Source organism: Seriola aureovittata, chromosome 11 (assembly GCF_021018895.1).
Source record: "Seriola aureovittata isolate HTS-2021-v1 ecotype China chromosome 11, ASM2101889v1, whole genome shotgun sequence".
NCBI classification, from domain to species: domain Eukaryota; kingdom Metazoa; phylum Chordata; class Actinopteri; order Carangiformes; family Carangidae; genus Seriola; species Seriola aureovittata.
In genome coordinates, this window is record NC_079374.1 from 12,330,866 (window position 1) to 12,345,666 (window position 14,801).

The following is a 14,801-nucleotide window of genomic DNA, read 5'->3' on the forward strand; positions in this document are numbered from 1 at the left end:
ACATTTATCTGTTCGGCTAACATCCTAGCTAGCTACACACTGTTACAATTTAAAAACCACTCAAAAACGAAGTAGATGCTGTACCACCTAACAGCTTGCTGCACCAAATTTGCACTGAGATGTCCACTGAAGGTATGGAAACAGCTGAAATAACTTTACACCACACAGTAATTTCATAACGCAGTGGTGGAAAAAGTCCTCACCCACAGCTTAGATCCTTTACTTAAATAAAAGTACCACTACCACAATGTGAACATAATAAAAAAAAAAACTGCATTCAAAGCCTCACCTAAGTAAAAGTACAAGTTCTGTGGATAAATGTCCCCTATGACTGAAATCTGATTCTGACTGATGTTGTTAATACTGATGCATTCCCTATTTAAGCAGCTTTATTGTTGCAGCTGCTGGATATGGAGCTAGTTTTGAATACTTTATTCATAGTGTGGTTGCTTGGTCCAGTGGTTCTCAACCTAGGGCTTGGTCTCATCCAAATGCAGATCAGATAAATCTGAGGGGTCCTGATTAATGGGTGAAAAAGAAGAGATAAACAAAGTTCTGATACATAAATCTGATTTAAGTTTTTGGACTTTTGTAATCTTTGATTTATGATATATTGCTACCCATCCAGGTATACAATCGTACAATATGTGAGGAAAAAAGGAAAGTCAGACAGAGTTAGAAAAAAACAGTTTTAATGTAATAGTACATTATAATATGAAAGCAAAATTTACAACAGTTATGCACTGATACTTTTTATCATTAAAACTAACCAGCCTTCAAAAAAGTTACTCGTCTAAGATTGAATTTCAGCAACAGTTCACCTAAGAATTCACATTACATGTCATAGATTATTTTCAGTTAACTTCAGCAATGCACTATCACATACACAACAGGACTAAGTACAATACTGTTAAACATAACTAACAGACACAGTTAGCATTTCCACCTATTCCTGAGATCTGAGTTATCTGTATTGTAAGAGACTATTTTGAAAATCATGGTAGAGACGATAGCAGGATGTATTGGTGTAGCAGCATGGTGATAAAGTAAACATGCATGCACTGGTAGCACTTAATCTCCCATTGAGGCCATGTGTCTCTTTGTGTGAATGTCCTGAGGCTATGCCATTAAAGAACACTGAGAAACTCCACAATTAGGAGACCATAATACCGACAGGAAACAGGAATCTCTGACATGTGTCATTTAGAGGAGGTTTTCAAAGTGTTGATCCTAGGTGGAGATCCCTAATAGACTGGACTGACATCGTCTTGACAGGGCCCTGAGGTCAGCACCACATTGTCCAGCCCTATCTCTCCTCCAACACCTGTCGCACGCTGAGCTTCAAAGATAATCTGAAAGACATTCAGTGGTACCATTGCATCTTTAGCTTGTAGTTTCAAGTAATAAGTGAACAGTATGTCTTTCCAACATACTGTGAACCACATTAATTTAACGTTATAGAGAAAAATCCGTCATTGCTATTCATATAAGTATAACATTTGCACAGTGCTGATGATAGTTATTATTACAGGTATTGTGTTATTAGTAGTTACTGCATTGGTTTAACGATGTGACTCTAATATGTCTTATGAATTGAATAAATGACTCACAGATTCTGGGGCTTTCTCTTTCCAGGCCACAGCGAGGAGCTCCGTCTGCCAGCCTTGGTCTCTGCTTTGATTCTGCTCCCACACTGGGTAAGCATTGTTATCCAGCAGCACCCTGAGAGCACCCACATTATGTCCCACCACATGGTAGTCAAAGGTGAGGCAGAAGCTGCCCTGCTGGACCCGGTCATTGAGAAGCAACTTCAGCTTGGCCACGTCCCCCTGCTCCCCTAGAAGCCCACTCATAGCCATGTAGTACTCAGCACCTGAGAGAATTTGAAGCTGTTATAAGTAAGTGTGTCTGAATGCACAAAATAATTCCTCTTAAACTAAAATGCAAAAAAATGTATCTTGCTGCAGATTCAGCATTTTGTTACCAGTATCATGGTAGGCTACACTCCAGTCCATGTCATCAGCCTTGTCTTGGACCCACTCACATGCTCCCTGGTCAAAGTTGCAATCCATGATAAACTCTACAAGGTGAAAGAACAAGGAAAAAATGGGCAAATTAGTCATATAAACATTATAACATTATAAAACAATGGCTCATATACAGATATTTGATTACCCTCCTGAACTGGTGCTATTGGGATTTCTTTGACTTCTGTGGCTGGGCCAAATACTGATTCGAAGTCCTCTGATACTGTGTATAGAGAGGAAGAAAGGAAAAAATCAGTGTGAACACATGAATTTTATTCTAAATATTACAAAGCAAATATGATGGTGAGTAAATGAATAAAGGCAGACACAACTGCATCAGAATAACACTCGTATAATAACATAAAACGTGAAACTATGAATTCCTAGGAAAATATGTGATCTAAAAAAAAACATTCCAAAATTATGCAGCAAAGAGATTTTCCCCAATGAAACATACACCAGAAAGGGGCTTTTAACCAACAGGTGTAGACCTGCCCTGCTGTCACTCATGTCTTGAGATGGAACTACAACTTTAGGATGCAGCCCACCCCCCCAAGCATTTTAAAGCTCTTGCAGCAAACCACCCCCATGGCAAACAGCCTTAGACTGTCAGACGAGTGACAGCTGGGGTTATTTAACCTGCTCACCCTGAGTGGGCTAGTGTTAGAGAGGTCTAGAGTGCTGATGACAGACTTTCCTACTTGGAGTCAAGTCTGTTTGCACAACAGCTGTTTTGGGAAAAACATAATAAAAGGCTTGGGGGCTTCGTAACCTCCCTCCCTTCCTCACCCTCCTCCCAGGAGATGGGAAGCAGGCCCAGGATGACTTGTATCCCTGGGCTCTCACATGCCGACAGAGTAACATTCCTCCCTGGAGGTGATGGATGTCTTGGGACCTGTCTCCTCTTGCTATCTGACTTCTTACACAGACTCTGTGTTCCCATAAATATCACAATTGGTGGTGAAAGACAACCACATTTATCGAGTGTTTCGGTGAGATGCATACCACTGCATGGTCACACTGCCCACTGTAATCTTTTTATCATTGTCACCAGAATGTGTATATATGCAGGAGTGAATGGCCTGTGCAATAAGCCCTTGATTGATTGACTGATTGACTTAATTCTTTATTTATATTGCTGGGTTCTTATTGAAATCTTTACATTTTTTTATTTGATTTAGCCAATGGTTTAACGTAAAGAAAGAGTTTTGAAAAACGCGCGCTTAGAGTTCAGTTGAACTGAAGGATTAGTGACTCTTTTTTTTCCAGTTCTGGAGGACATGGCAGCATGACACGGACAATGCTTGTGGTTCTTTGTTGAAATAATTATCCTGACTGGGATGTCTCTGACCTATCAGATTCAATGTTCTTCCCTAAAAAGAGTGTACTTTTGTGCCTCTAATATAGGAAATGTGTATTTCTTCATTGTCAGTAACATCAGACTTTCCAAGAAGAGTTATTTAGGTCTCAGAGGAGCCTGAGGTTGACAGGGAACATGCTTAGACCAGACCTACTATTTTTCTACTTATTTCAGCTGCCTATTGGAAAATTTATAACTGTGTTGACACAAGAGCAAAATCTGTATAGGAACATACTGAGTTTATTTAGTCTATATGATTAATGCATTGCAAACCACCCAGAATACTAGAAACAGAATTATTGCAAGACAGCCACACTTAACTGAAAACATCTCCTCTTGGATTGAGCTGGTTGTCTTCCTCTTCCTCCTCCTCCTCCTCCTCCTCCTCCTCCTCCTCCCCCTCCTCTTCCTCTGGAAATTCATCCACTGGTCTCTGCTCTGTCTGGGCGCCAATGTAGACTTCTCCATCATAGTCAAAAGGCTGCTGGCGGATCCTAGGGGGTGGCGTTGCGACTGGTTCAGGGATAATGTTTTTGATGTCCTCGTTTTCCAGCTTACTTCCCAGAATGCCAGGCCTCACTTGGGAGTCTGGGATGGCTGCAGGCAGGAAGAGGAATCAGCTTAGACATGTGGAACTGTAATCATGAGTTAGAAACACAGTATTTTACCAGAATTCAGATGCATTTGTTGTTTGTTGTCATGTATTTTGCAGCTGCTGATCTTGTTAATTACTTCCTTGCAGTTACTTACCAGTTCACAGATGAAATACATTACTTTTCCACTAAGGCAGTTCTATAGCAAATGAACATGCTAAAACAACAGATAGGAACATCCTACTCCATGCAGGTGAAGCATGAAAGTGACATTCATTGCACATAACACAGACTTATGCACAAGCTTTTCATCACATACGTTCTGCATATTAAGGTTCATGCTGAGGATTCCAGGTCTCACATCAAGCTGTGTGTGCTGTGGACGTACAACATTTCCAGCCATGAGCAAGGGGGAGATTCAGGGGAGGTGCTCTTAAAAGCAGGAAAGAGGAAGGGATGAATGGGGTTGCAGGGCAGGGAGTGAGCAGTGGAAGCAGAGTCTCAGATTCCACACAGTCTCACCATTGAGGAACTCATCTGCACTGCCTTTGTCTCCATCCCACGACCTCTGATAAAACGGCTTGACTACAAAAAATAAAGGCATCTTCATTTACGCCGAAACCCCTGGCCTATACTTTTCTTGTGATTTGGCTACATGAGGCTTCACCTGTTGTTATCTGGGCCTGGATCAAAGAGTACAACACAAGCTGTCTTTCCCCTTCTTATTCTTCAGATGCTTGGCTACCATACGGTCTCATATTTACACAGGTGTGTTTTCAATCTGTGACTTTCCCTTCCTAACATCTGCAAAGAGGAGTGGAGTCTGAAAGCAGGAAACTACCTTTGGCGGGACTGTTGTTTTCTGATGTTTAAAGAGTCCAAATGAAATATGTGGCTGTAAAACTGCTCCTGACCTATCTGACTGCTCTCATCTGGGAAAGGCCCGAGACAAAGGCTTTTGTGAATGATTTTATTTGACAGGTTTTAGTACATATTAAAATACACCCCTAACATCAATTAATTCATAATTCTGTGAAACAGATCTCGGATCTCACCAGAGCATTCAAAGCCATTGCCTCTGAAGCCAGACTTGCACCTGCACTTGTAGGATCCTTGAGTGTTCAGACAGACAGCATGGTGGCTGCACTTGTGGGTGCCGGCTGCACACTCATCAAGGTCTGGAATTGGAAGAAGCCTATTTGTACCTTTAGGAGCAGAACTGATCATAGATATTTCCCATTAATAAACACGTATACCTTACCTACACAGTCATATTTGACGTCAACGTATTTCAGATCGTAGCCATCCTGGCACTTGCAGAAGTAGCTGCCAAAGGTGTTCACACATTGTCTGTTGTATGGGCAGAGGTTCTTCCCAGTAACACATTCATCAATATCTGAAGGGAAACAAAATAGGGGATAAATTATAGAGCCTGTGATTTCATAATCATCACCTACCTGTACACACCTGTATCTAGTACAAAACTTTGTACTTTGTAATATGGCACTACAAAAGTTGTGCAAAGTGCAATTATGGTATGTACCTTAAAACATCAGGTAATACTAGGAAAATCAGTCCCCTTGTTTTTATTTTATCGCATTTTAATTTTTTTTTTCATAATGGCTTATTCCCACTGCTCCAAATCCTTGACACTTCCTGCTGACTATTGACCTGGGTGGGGTGTAGCCAACCGTGTGCTTCCTCTAATTCACATTGAGTCATCAGCTGCTCTTTTTCTGTTCCAGCAGGGAGCTTCACCATCCTGTTGTAACGCATGCATCATGAACATGATCCCTCACTGGCTCCCCACTAGCCAACACTGCTAATTTGTTTGATTTGGCGCCTAGGCAGGAAGGAAGGAGCTATTGATATTGCTGTGTCTGCTACTTAGCATAAATGTAACACAGGAGTAAAATGTGTACCATTAGTAATGCTTTTGAACATAACATGATACAATGCCAGCCTATCACTGTATACAGTAATTTGATAAATAAATGTAACTTTGTATTTTCATTCAGTCATATCATTATCATACTTATATCTAATTACATGTATTCATGGTTTCACATTGAAACTTAAAGGCTGAGCCTGCAGAGTCTGTTATATCTAGTGCAGACTTACTTTATTTTAAAAAGATTATAGATATTAGACTACTTAATTCTTTCATGTTGGATAGAGTAGAGTAGATATGCGTCTGTCTCGTGCGAGTCTTTTATTTGTCTTTGTCTTGTTATGGTACTGTATGTCTGGGAAAAATGTAGTTTTTGATAAATTTTCTGAGTCTATTTTTGAGTGTGTTGGATCCATAGTAGTCATGAAATTTAATGCACTGAAGCTATTATGTTACTTCCTCCTGTGTGATCAGTATGTCAGACTGGCTCTGTCACAACTCAAACAGTTTTGTGGGAAGAAATATGACTTAATTGTTTCCATCTGATTTACAAACCAAGCATGCAAAAGCCACATAATGGGGTCTTTACAGAGTTTTTCCACTAAGCAAAAAAAATCCTAATCCAAGCCAAAGTTATTTCCTCTTCACTCTGTATAGTATTCCTGATTTAGATAAGGGCTATTTCTCCATCTGATTTTTTACTTTACTTGCATAGGCCTTATTCTAATTGCGTATTACATTTCATATAGGTTCTTTCACGCATGACATCATGTCCCTAAAAAGACATTTAGTCACTGTGTTAATAATCTCGCTGTGTGAGTGTGGTTGCTCACCTACACACGTCCTCTCGTCTTGCCCCAGTTGCAGCCCTGAAGATGGGCAGAGGCAGCGAATCTCCCCCTGAACTTCCTCACAACCATACTGACAGTGAGCAAGAGAGCACGTCCTGGAATCTACACACATAGACACAAACAAATAAATACACATTTGCAAATATGCAAACTCATAATTCAAATGCGTTATTCCCCTATGGTTCCACTCAGGGTATGTGTGGGACTCACTGGCACATGATCCATCGGGCATTAAGGTGTATCCATTGAGACAGTAGCACTTATAACTGCCGTAAGTGTTCATGCAGCGATGCTCACAGGGACGAGGTTTCAATCCACACTCATTCAAATCTAGAAATAAGAGCCATGTAATTGTATGTCATGTGTCATGTAATTTACTGAAACACAGCAGATTAAGATTTGCTTAAAAAACATTTGTAAAAGTAGCAAGTCAAGCGACTTATCAGCTGGAAATTAGATTACCCTTTACCCAATTTGACCCATGTTTTTCCAGACCCTGACCCCAAATACTCACCTTGATTACATGTCTTTCCGGTGTATCCTGGGAAACACTTGCATTTGTTGGGGCCAACACACTCTCCATGCTTGCAGCCTTGCTCACATTGAGCTGGTAAAACATTTAACATGAAGAAAATACCATCAGAAATATCAGTGGTTTGAGAATGGTGCGTTATAGTTAAACCACACATTGTATTATGCAGGAAAAGGTTTTTTCAATCTAGACTGCCCTCCACATTTTCTGGGTTAGGATAATATCTCTCTTGAAAAGAATAACAATTATTTGGAAACGGTGTATTGTGGCAGTAAATTTTGATTCTTCTCTCTATTTTTTTTCCTAATTAAAAAACCTTTGTGTGCAAACTGGAATGTTAACGTACTGCTTGATATTAAGAGAGTAATGTTTTTATATCAGAACTATTATTCACTGATTATGAAGAAGTCTCTGAATTAGTCTGTTCTTACCTTCACACTGCCCTTTACTGTTTTTCTTCCAGCCATAGCAACACTCCAGTCTCCTGCCATAGCGACACACACCTGGTTGGCTTCCAGTAAGGACTTGTCGGTAGTGCCTTTGTAGAAGAAGAGAGGAGTGGAAGGTAAGATCTGTAATTTCACTGCCTTAGCAGTATTTATAGCCCAACCTGGTAATGCATGGAACATTAAACTGCAAATCTGGCTTTTAAGCAAAAATGTTGTCTCAATAGTGACAATGAAACACAGAGGACAAGTTTAGGTTATTACAGATTCATGTTCATATAGGGTCCACACATCCACAATCTAATTAAGCTCTCAAGCTCAGGCTTTCAGGCATCCATTTCTAATTAATGGTCCCAGTGGTGTTGGTGTGAAAAAACAAACAACCTAAATAAAGTGTCCCCTCACTAGCTCCCTTATAAAAGTATGGCTTCCTGTGGAGCAACAGCCAGCTGACAGGATGTTGGATACAGATGGAGAAAAACATGCTAATCAGACACTTCCTGCTTTGCACATCGATACCTAATACATGGCTCTATTTCCTCTGTTTACCTTTATCTTCATCTGACTCTCGTTACTGGAACCATATGAGAATCTACTGTAAGGTTATTCTCAGTTGCGTTCGGTGGGTCAGCGTTGCTCTCAAAATATCCTATAGAGATTACATTGCATGTGTGTATTTTTAACCTGTCAATTAGATTAAGATGTTAATGTTCCATTTGCTATTGACTTAGTAAATAAGTAAATTCATGCTAGAATCACACATCCAAATCTAACTTTACAGCTTTCAGCATCATCATCTCTGTCTAAAAGCTTATCTTTGAAGTTCAGTGCCAAGATCTAATATCCCAGATGTTGAGGTGTCACAGGGGCAGCATCCTAAAAGCAGCCTTGGCTCCAATGGGACTGGAGGAATCTGAGACTTGATAGAAAATCAACCAGAATAGCTCACAGGAGAGGGAACTCTTAAGTGTGACAGGTGCTCTTCAGTTATTAACAGTTGCTGTGCCACATTTAGCTGACAAACTGTCATAGCTCCCGCAGTCCGCTGTTGACGGTGACAGCAGTGTCCACATACCATCAAAACAACAGTTTTCCCTGTAAAGATTTAAACCACATACTTCAGTGCAAAGTAGGGGGTTTCGTGTTACTCATTAAACTCTACTTAAAATTACAGCATGTAGAGGAACTAGCAGTTAAAGTGGTAGTAATTCCCTTTTTTGGCCTCAGGAAATAAGCCAAATTGTATATTAGTCAATGCCATAGGTTACATTTTGGGTTTTTTATCGGTGTCAGTGCATTTCAGACTCAGTGCAATGTGAAATCTGTCTGACATTATACGGGAGCATCTTTTTGACTCTTAACTCAACAAATATCCAAGTAAATTTTACACCTGCTGCGCGTCTCTAAACACACCATGCAATATCTAACGCTCTGTGGCTCTTCTTCACTGACTTACTTACCTATGGGCTTCTGCACCACCAGAGGAGACGTAGATCAGGAGAAAAAGAGCACCGACCCAGGTGAATGACTGCATGTCTGTGACTGTGAGTAACCGGAGCGCTTTGTTTCCCACGGGGCTGACTTTGTTACTGGTTACTGTGTGTTCCGACTATTCCTCCTGGGGGCTTACACTCATTAAAATGCTTAGATAGGTCTTGGTTGAGCCTTTACACAAGGCACGCCGGATTGCATGTATTTCCAGAGCACAAAGTCAAAGTTTCCTCCAGGGAAAAAAAAAAGCTCTCTTTCACTCTCTTCAGTGCAGCAGCTAAACTCTGTGTCCCATAATTTGCTTCCTCTTCTTCCTCTCTGAAATTTCAGAGGTGGGTTGACACTGTGAAATGACACTACACTGTGAGGGATAGGTTGTGACTTTTGGAGGTAGGAGTGTGTTTGTAAGGGGGGAGGAGATTATGTTTAGGGGTGCTCCTCTCTTAAGTGAAACCCTATACAGGGGCACATGCAACTCTTCCCGTGGAGTAGGAGAAATTATTCTGTTGCACAAATGTGAAATGCAGGGTTTCATTTTGTTGCTTTTCTGAAATAACATGTTCCATGCATTTGCAGTTCAATGTTCTGCCTATGTGTATCTTTTTTTTATAATTAACTGTATTGGCTAATTGTGGAACTCAGACATGCTTAGACTTGTCATTAGCAGCTGCAGTGCTCTTTGATGTCTTGCTCACAGGTAGCACATAAAGTTTTGCTCCCTCACACATGCTAATTCCAAGTTCGGCCATAAAAATGTTTAATGAGGTTTCACGCTTTCAAAGTCGGCTCCAACATCTGGTGCTGTTCCTCTGTACCCTCAGAAATGGACAGGTGATGTTTTCTGTGGGAGCTTCAGGGTTTGGTTTACATTTGTTGTTGAAATACGTCTCTCATGTTTTGGATGACAGAGGTCATTTATCCACTGGAGTCAAAATGTGTTTCATTCATACTATAAATGTCTGCCCAGTGCCACACCACCAAAAGAGGCTTAAAATGATGATTTAGAAAGTGCAGTGGAAATAGCTGTCGGATGAGAGGGAAGTCTGACGTTAAACACTGTAGTTTAGCTCAGCAATATAGGTCTGTGATTATTTTGCCAGACATCCAGTACTCATGTCAGGAAGCAGAGATGTTTCAGCTCGTTAAATGTTGGTTATATCTCATTTTGTTTAAATAGCGAGAGGTCAAAACAAAGTCATTCTGGACACTCCCATTGTTGAACCCGTTTGCCGCAACAATAATAAATATTTGAGTTCGGTGTGGCTCTTCTCATGTGATGCTCCAGAACAAATCAGTGCAAACATAGACATGTCTGTGAGCTCCCAAATGCTCCCTTACAAAGCGGGTGATACACAACAATAAATGCTAATCCAGGAGGAAGCTTGAGAAACAGAGCAGGTTAGGTAGAAGTAGACAGTGGTACACAGGCACACCTAGGGTACTGCATGATTGTGGGGTCACGCACAGCAAAAAAAGATATCAAAAAACTCCAGCTCGCACAAAATAGGGCTACAATACAAGATCTCCACTGCTTGTTTACAACTAATGTCACTAAGATGCGCAGTAGTCTGTCATGGTTGACCGTTGAGGTTAAATTCAACATCCAGTCTTCTCATATTTGTCCGAAATGCAATCGTAGAAAGAAAAGAAGACTTCTTTACAGAACAACTAGTACAGTAAATCAGTTTTCCCAACGTTAATCATGCTCATGCTTTACAATGACATGTCAAAATGTCTTCCATGAAAAAGACCTATTTTAGCAGGATCACCACGTAGTTTTAAATTTATTGAATCATTTGGAAAGTCTAACTTTCACATTTATATTTTTTTAAGAAATAGGTAGGTTTACACAAGCGCTGTTATTGTCCAGTGAATTATTCAGGGATATCAACTTTAACATTATGCTGAATTCTTCAATGACAGTTATGAGGTTCATTTTGGTTTGCAACATATATTATACCGTGTGATGGAATGATAGTGTAGGAGAAGAAATAAGATATTTGTTCTGAAAACACAAAGTATTGTTGTGTTGTTGTTTTCTGTATGTCAGGCTGTAGTCTGTGGCATTGCATTAAACAAAAAAGTAAGTTATTGCAAGTACAGTGCATGATATTAAATACTACAGCTATATTATTTGTACTAGTGACTGTTTCTCCATTCTCATATAGCACTTTTTGTAGTAACAATTAGGTTAGTTTCATTTGATGCTTGATATCTTTACAACTTGAATCCTTGGAAGAGTATGTCCTTCAGAGTAACACACACACAGACAGACACAGACAGACAGACACACAGACACACACACATTTCCCTGCGTGTCCCATTTCTAGTCTGCAACCTGACTCTATATTACTGACACCTCAAGCATGTGGGTCATGTGTACTATACAGTACATCAGAGCTGTCTCCTTGGTGCTTCTGTGTGGACTGAGTGTGTGGGTTCTGAGCTAGAGTAGGTGTCACGTAAACCGAAGGAAGCCATTATTGTCACAACAACAGCACCCTCATCTGTCCGGAGGAAAGCCCTGTCATTTAGACCATGACTAAAACGTCAATCAAACAGGATTTCAGTGCAGCGTAGTGACTTTTTGGCTTCAGTTAGCAATCAGTTTGAAAATATTCTATGCTGAAATACTGCAATATTTTGCATGAGTGCAAAACACAAGGATTGCATAATATGGCTACAATGTATGGTAGTTATAAAGTACACTGTGCTGTTGGTGATAAAGCACGTATGTACTATTGAGATTTTGCAAAGGCCTGACAAAAACAGTTTTTAGTGCTAGCGGTTGCAAATTGTTTCTTTTTTAACATTACAGGTGTATATTGTTCATTATTTAGTATATGTGTTGTAATTATTTTGAGTCTGCTTTGTGCCTAGTGCAAATTCTCCCTCAGTCGCAATTGGTCTTTTCTTATTTTCTTCAATTAAGCTTTCTCCCAGGAGGGGGAGACATAGTTCAACATTTGCCAATAATATAGTGCCAAGTAGAAAAAAGGCTGTATGTTGCTCTAGACTTTGACTGTAATGTGAGTTTCACCTTCATTCTTTACTGACAATGTATCTCACGTCATTGTTTTTTTCTACAGTAGGTCTGGCTCAACATGTCTCTGGTTTAATGTGCTGTGACTAGATCTGAACAGAAACCTCAGCTGTTTGTGAGTGGAATTTTACCAGCGCTGGTGATTTATTGTGTGCTTTGTCACTTTTCTGTCACCAGAGGTCCATGTCTGTCTGCATTAGATGTTTCATGGACTGAAGAAGGCTGCATCATATCCTGAATGAGAATGCAGGTTGAGACACATTAGGCCTACAAAAAGAAGTGGCCACTGATTGGTCGGTGGTTCACTTTGCAGTTTCCTGTAGTTATTAACATGGACATCTAAACAGTGTTAGTTAGTTTGATCATTTTTAGTGCAAATGTTTGTTCCAGACTTCCATATTCCACATTTTGGCTGTTTTCATGTACTACTTTTGTCTGTGTCTTTGTTTCCTTAGTGGCACAGCACTTTGTTCTGGCATTTAGCAACATTCAGAGCATACGCCTGCCCACTTCCTAGAATTCACTCTCCTATTACTTTAATTGATTTCAAGCTTGCAGTCAAGAGTCGATCAAGTTGTAATTTGATAATGGAGCTCATACTGCATAACAAATCCTAGGTGATCCGCCCTGCAAAGTGCATGCTCCTTTTTGATAAAATCAGATGCGTCTATGTGGGTACACATATTCATCCACTCAGAGTCCGTCACTGTGGTCCATGGCACAATGAGCAAGACTTTTACTATAAAAGGAGAGACAAGGCTGTCGAAAAGTTATTTTGAAAGTGATGAGCGTACACAACCACATCCTGCTCTGAGTGGGAGATGACATGAGCAGTGAGTGCACTGCAGAGGATACTGACAGCTGTAAAAATGGGCCACTGCTCATCAAAGATATTGTGGCACACACTATTTCAGGTAATGTGTTTAAATACATTACAGGTTCTGTATAAGAGTCATAGTTAAAAAGGCTGTGTGCAACAATTATTTCTGCACTTTCTTTTTAATCTTTTTAACTAGTTTAACAAAAAAAATCTGACATTTAAGCTTCTTCAAAGTAAAACATTTTCTGTTCACTGCAGTGTGGACACTCATGTATTACTCCACGGAGCTTGCAGTGGTACAGGGAGGCAGCTGTGACTTCCCCCTTGCAATAATAAATGTGACCTTGAGAAATCTTTTTGGCTGGGTGTGTGCAATTCTGACTGGAGTATCATACCTACCTCTTAACTGCAGACAGAGGATCAAACAAGTGATTACAAAGTTACAGCAAGTTTGTGCACACACTGTGTTGTATGAAAGGTAACACATCAAATCTTTGAAGAACTGGTGATGGTCAAATGCCACATGGTAGCTTAGGAAAGAGGAACAAGCTGTATACAGGTATACAGGGTAACTTTATGATATTGTTTATAATTTCTACATTAAGTGTCCAAAAGAGGCCTTAACCCTGATATTTCGTTTTTGTGTTTATAGTTGTAATTTTATGGCTCTGTCCTCTTCGTGACCCAAAAGAAACCTCCTGTAATTCACACTCAGAAGATCTGATAAGTCCAGGTGCTCCTCTTGGAACATCTGCTGCCTGCAGATTACACAATGACAGGCATGCTGCTAAGTAGGGTTGAACCCAGTGTAACCAGAGAGACGGACCTTGGGGGATTCAGGCTGTGTGCAAGATCACACAGACACTTTCGCCCCTCAACATGACGGGTGTGACAGACTAAACACAGGCTTTGGCCTCAGCTGGACACTCGTTCTCCTCTCATTAATAATAAAGCATTGGACAGGGTTGTGCCATGCTGTGAGGGTGGCTTGATGGGGAAGCACCAGACCTCTCAAGAGGGTTTATGCGTGCCCCCACCATTATTTATTAATGGGCTTGCCTGGTCAGAGACATTACAGTGGCTTATTAAATCTGTCAGTCTCAAACAAAGCTCTTATGCTTCCCACTCTGCTGCAGAGCTGATGATGGTGCGTCACTGTCTTCCTGTATTAGAGGAGGCAACTAACCTTTGTCTGCTCCATTAATGCTGACTTTTCAGTTTGGTTTATCTAAGTGATGCATGGCCACAATGTTTTCTTGCGAATCATCCTCTGTCGTGGATCCTGATTATATCCAGCACAACCCTAAACAACATTACATATACTCTACACAGTAAGGCATTGCTGTTGGTGTTGTTTTTTGACTTCCATTTCTTCAAATCTGTGGCTGGTTAATGGGGAACTTCCCCTTTGCACTTCCTGCCACATGACTGTATCTAAATACATTTCCCTTTCGCAGAGCCTTTTTTTTTATTAACCTTGTTTTCAAAGAGGTTGTGCTTAAAAAAATTCTTTACACACTTTTTGCACTTGTATCAGTACATCAGGATGTAATCTTCTCACTAATGCTCTTACTCATCCTGTTTGCTGTATTGTGTTCTAGGTATGTTGGTACCTGGTACATGCCAACAGTTTATAGTTAAAGCCTTGGCATATGTTTATATTTTTTTTACACAAAGTGTATGTCCTTATACTTGTGTAGTATGGACATGCATATTTTTCATGTTAGTATTATCAAAGCTACTATTT

At 40.3% G+C, this 14,801-nt stretch overlaps 1 protein-coding gene and 1 long non-coding RNA gene across 4 annotated transcripts; one reads left to right on the forward strand and one right to left on the reverse strand.

Annotated features, from left to right (window-relative positions):
- The first annotated feature begins 68 nt into the window (after window positions 1–68).
- On the forward strand, window positions 69–7,858 carry LOC130177182 (uncharacterized). The gene is made up of 3 exons (XR_008828979.1): window positions 69–132; window positions 1,636–1,697; window positions 7,718–7,858. It is a non-coding gene; the product is annotated as an uncharacterized LOC130177182 (long non-coding RNA).
- Window positions 682–9,527, reverse strand: egfl6 (EGF-like-domain, multiple 6). 3 transcript variants are annotated; one of them, XM_056389463.1, is made up of 13 exons: window positions 9,161–9,527; window positions 7,686–7,792; window positions 7,237–7,329; window positions 6,933–7,052; window positions 6,705–6,824; window positions 5,242–5,376; window positions 5,036–5,158; window positions 4,503–4,565; window positions 3,709–3,984; window positions 2,176–2,250; window positions 1,985–2,080; window positions 1,611–1,873; window positions 682–1,352 (listed from the first exon to the last, which is right to left on the reverse strand). In XM_056389463.1, the coding sequence occupies exons 1-13, from the start codon at window positions 9,232–9,234 to the stop codon at window positions 1,245–1,247; spliced, it is 1,653 nt and encodes a 550-aa protein (XP_056245438.1). In that variant the 5' UTR covers window positions 9,235–9,527; the 3' UTR covers window positions 682–1,244. The 3 variants fall into 3 exon arrangements, with proteins under 3 accessions (XP_056245438.1, XP_056245439.1, XP_056245440.1); XM_056389464.1 differs by lacking the exon at window positions 4,503–4,565; XM_056389465.1 differs by lacking the exons at window positions 4,503–4,565; window positions 5,036–5,158.
- Window positions 9,528–14,801: the final 5,274 nt, after the last annotated feature.

What these genes read in the sequence shown, in the direction of transcription:
- egfl6 (XM_056389463.1), bottom strand. Translation starts at nt 9,234, where the DNA reads ATGCAGTCATTCACCTGGGTCGGTGCTCTTTTTCTCCTGATCTACGTC. An exon ending in CGTCAAATATGACTGTGTAG is followed by an intron (nt 5,159 to 5,241) that starts GTAAGGTATACG and finishes TTCCAATTCCAG; the next exon opens with ACCTTGATGAGTGTGCAGCC. An exon ending in CAATGGCTTTGAATGCTCTG is followed by an intron (nt 4,566 to 5,035) that starts GTGAGATCCGAG and finishes TATTTTTTGTAG; the next exon opens with TCAAGCCGTTTTATCAGAGG.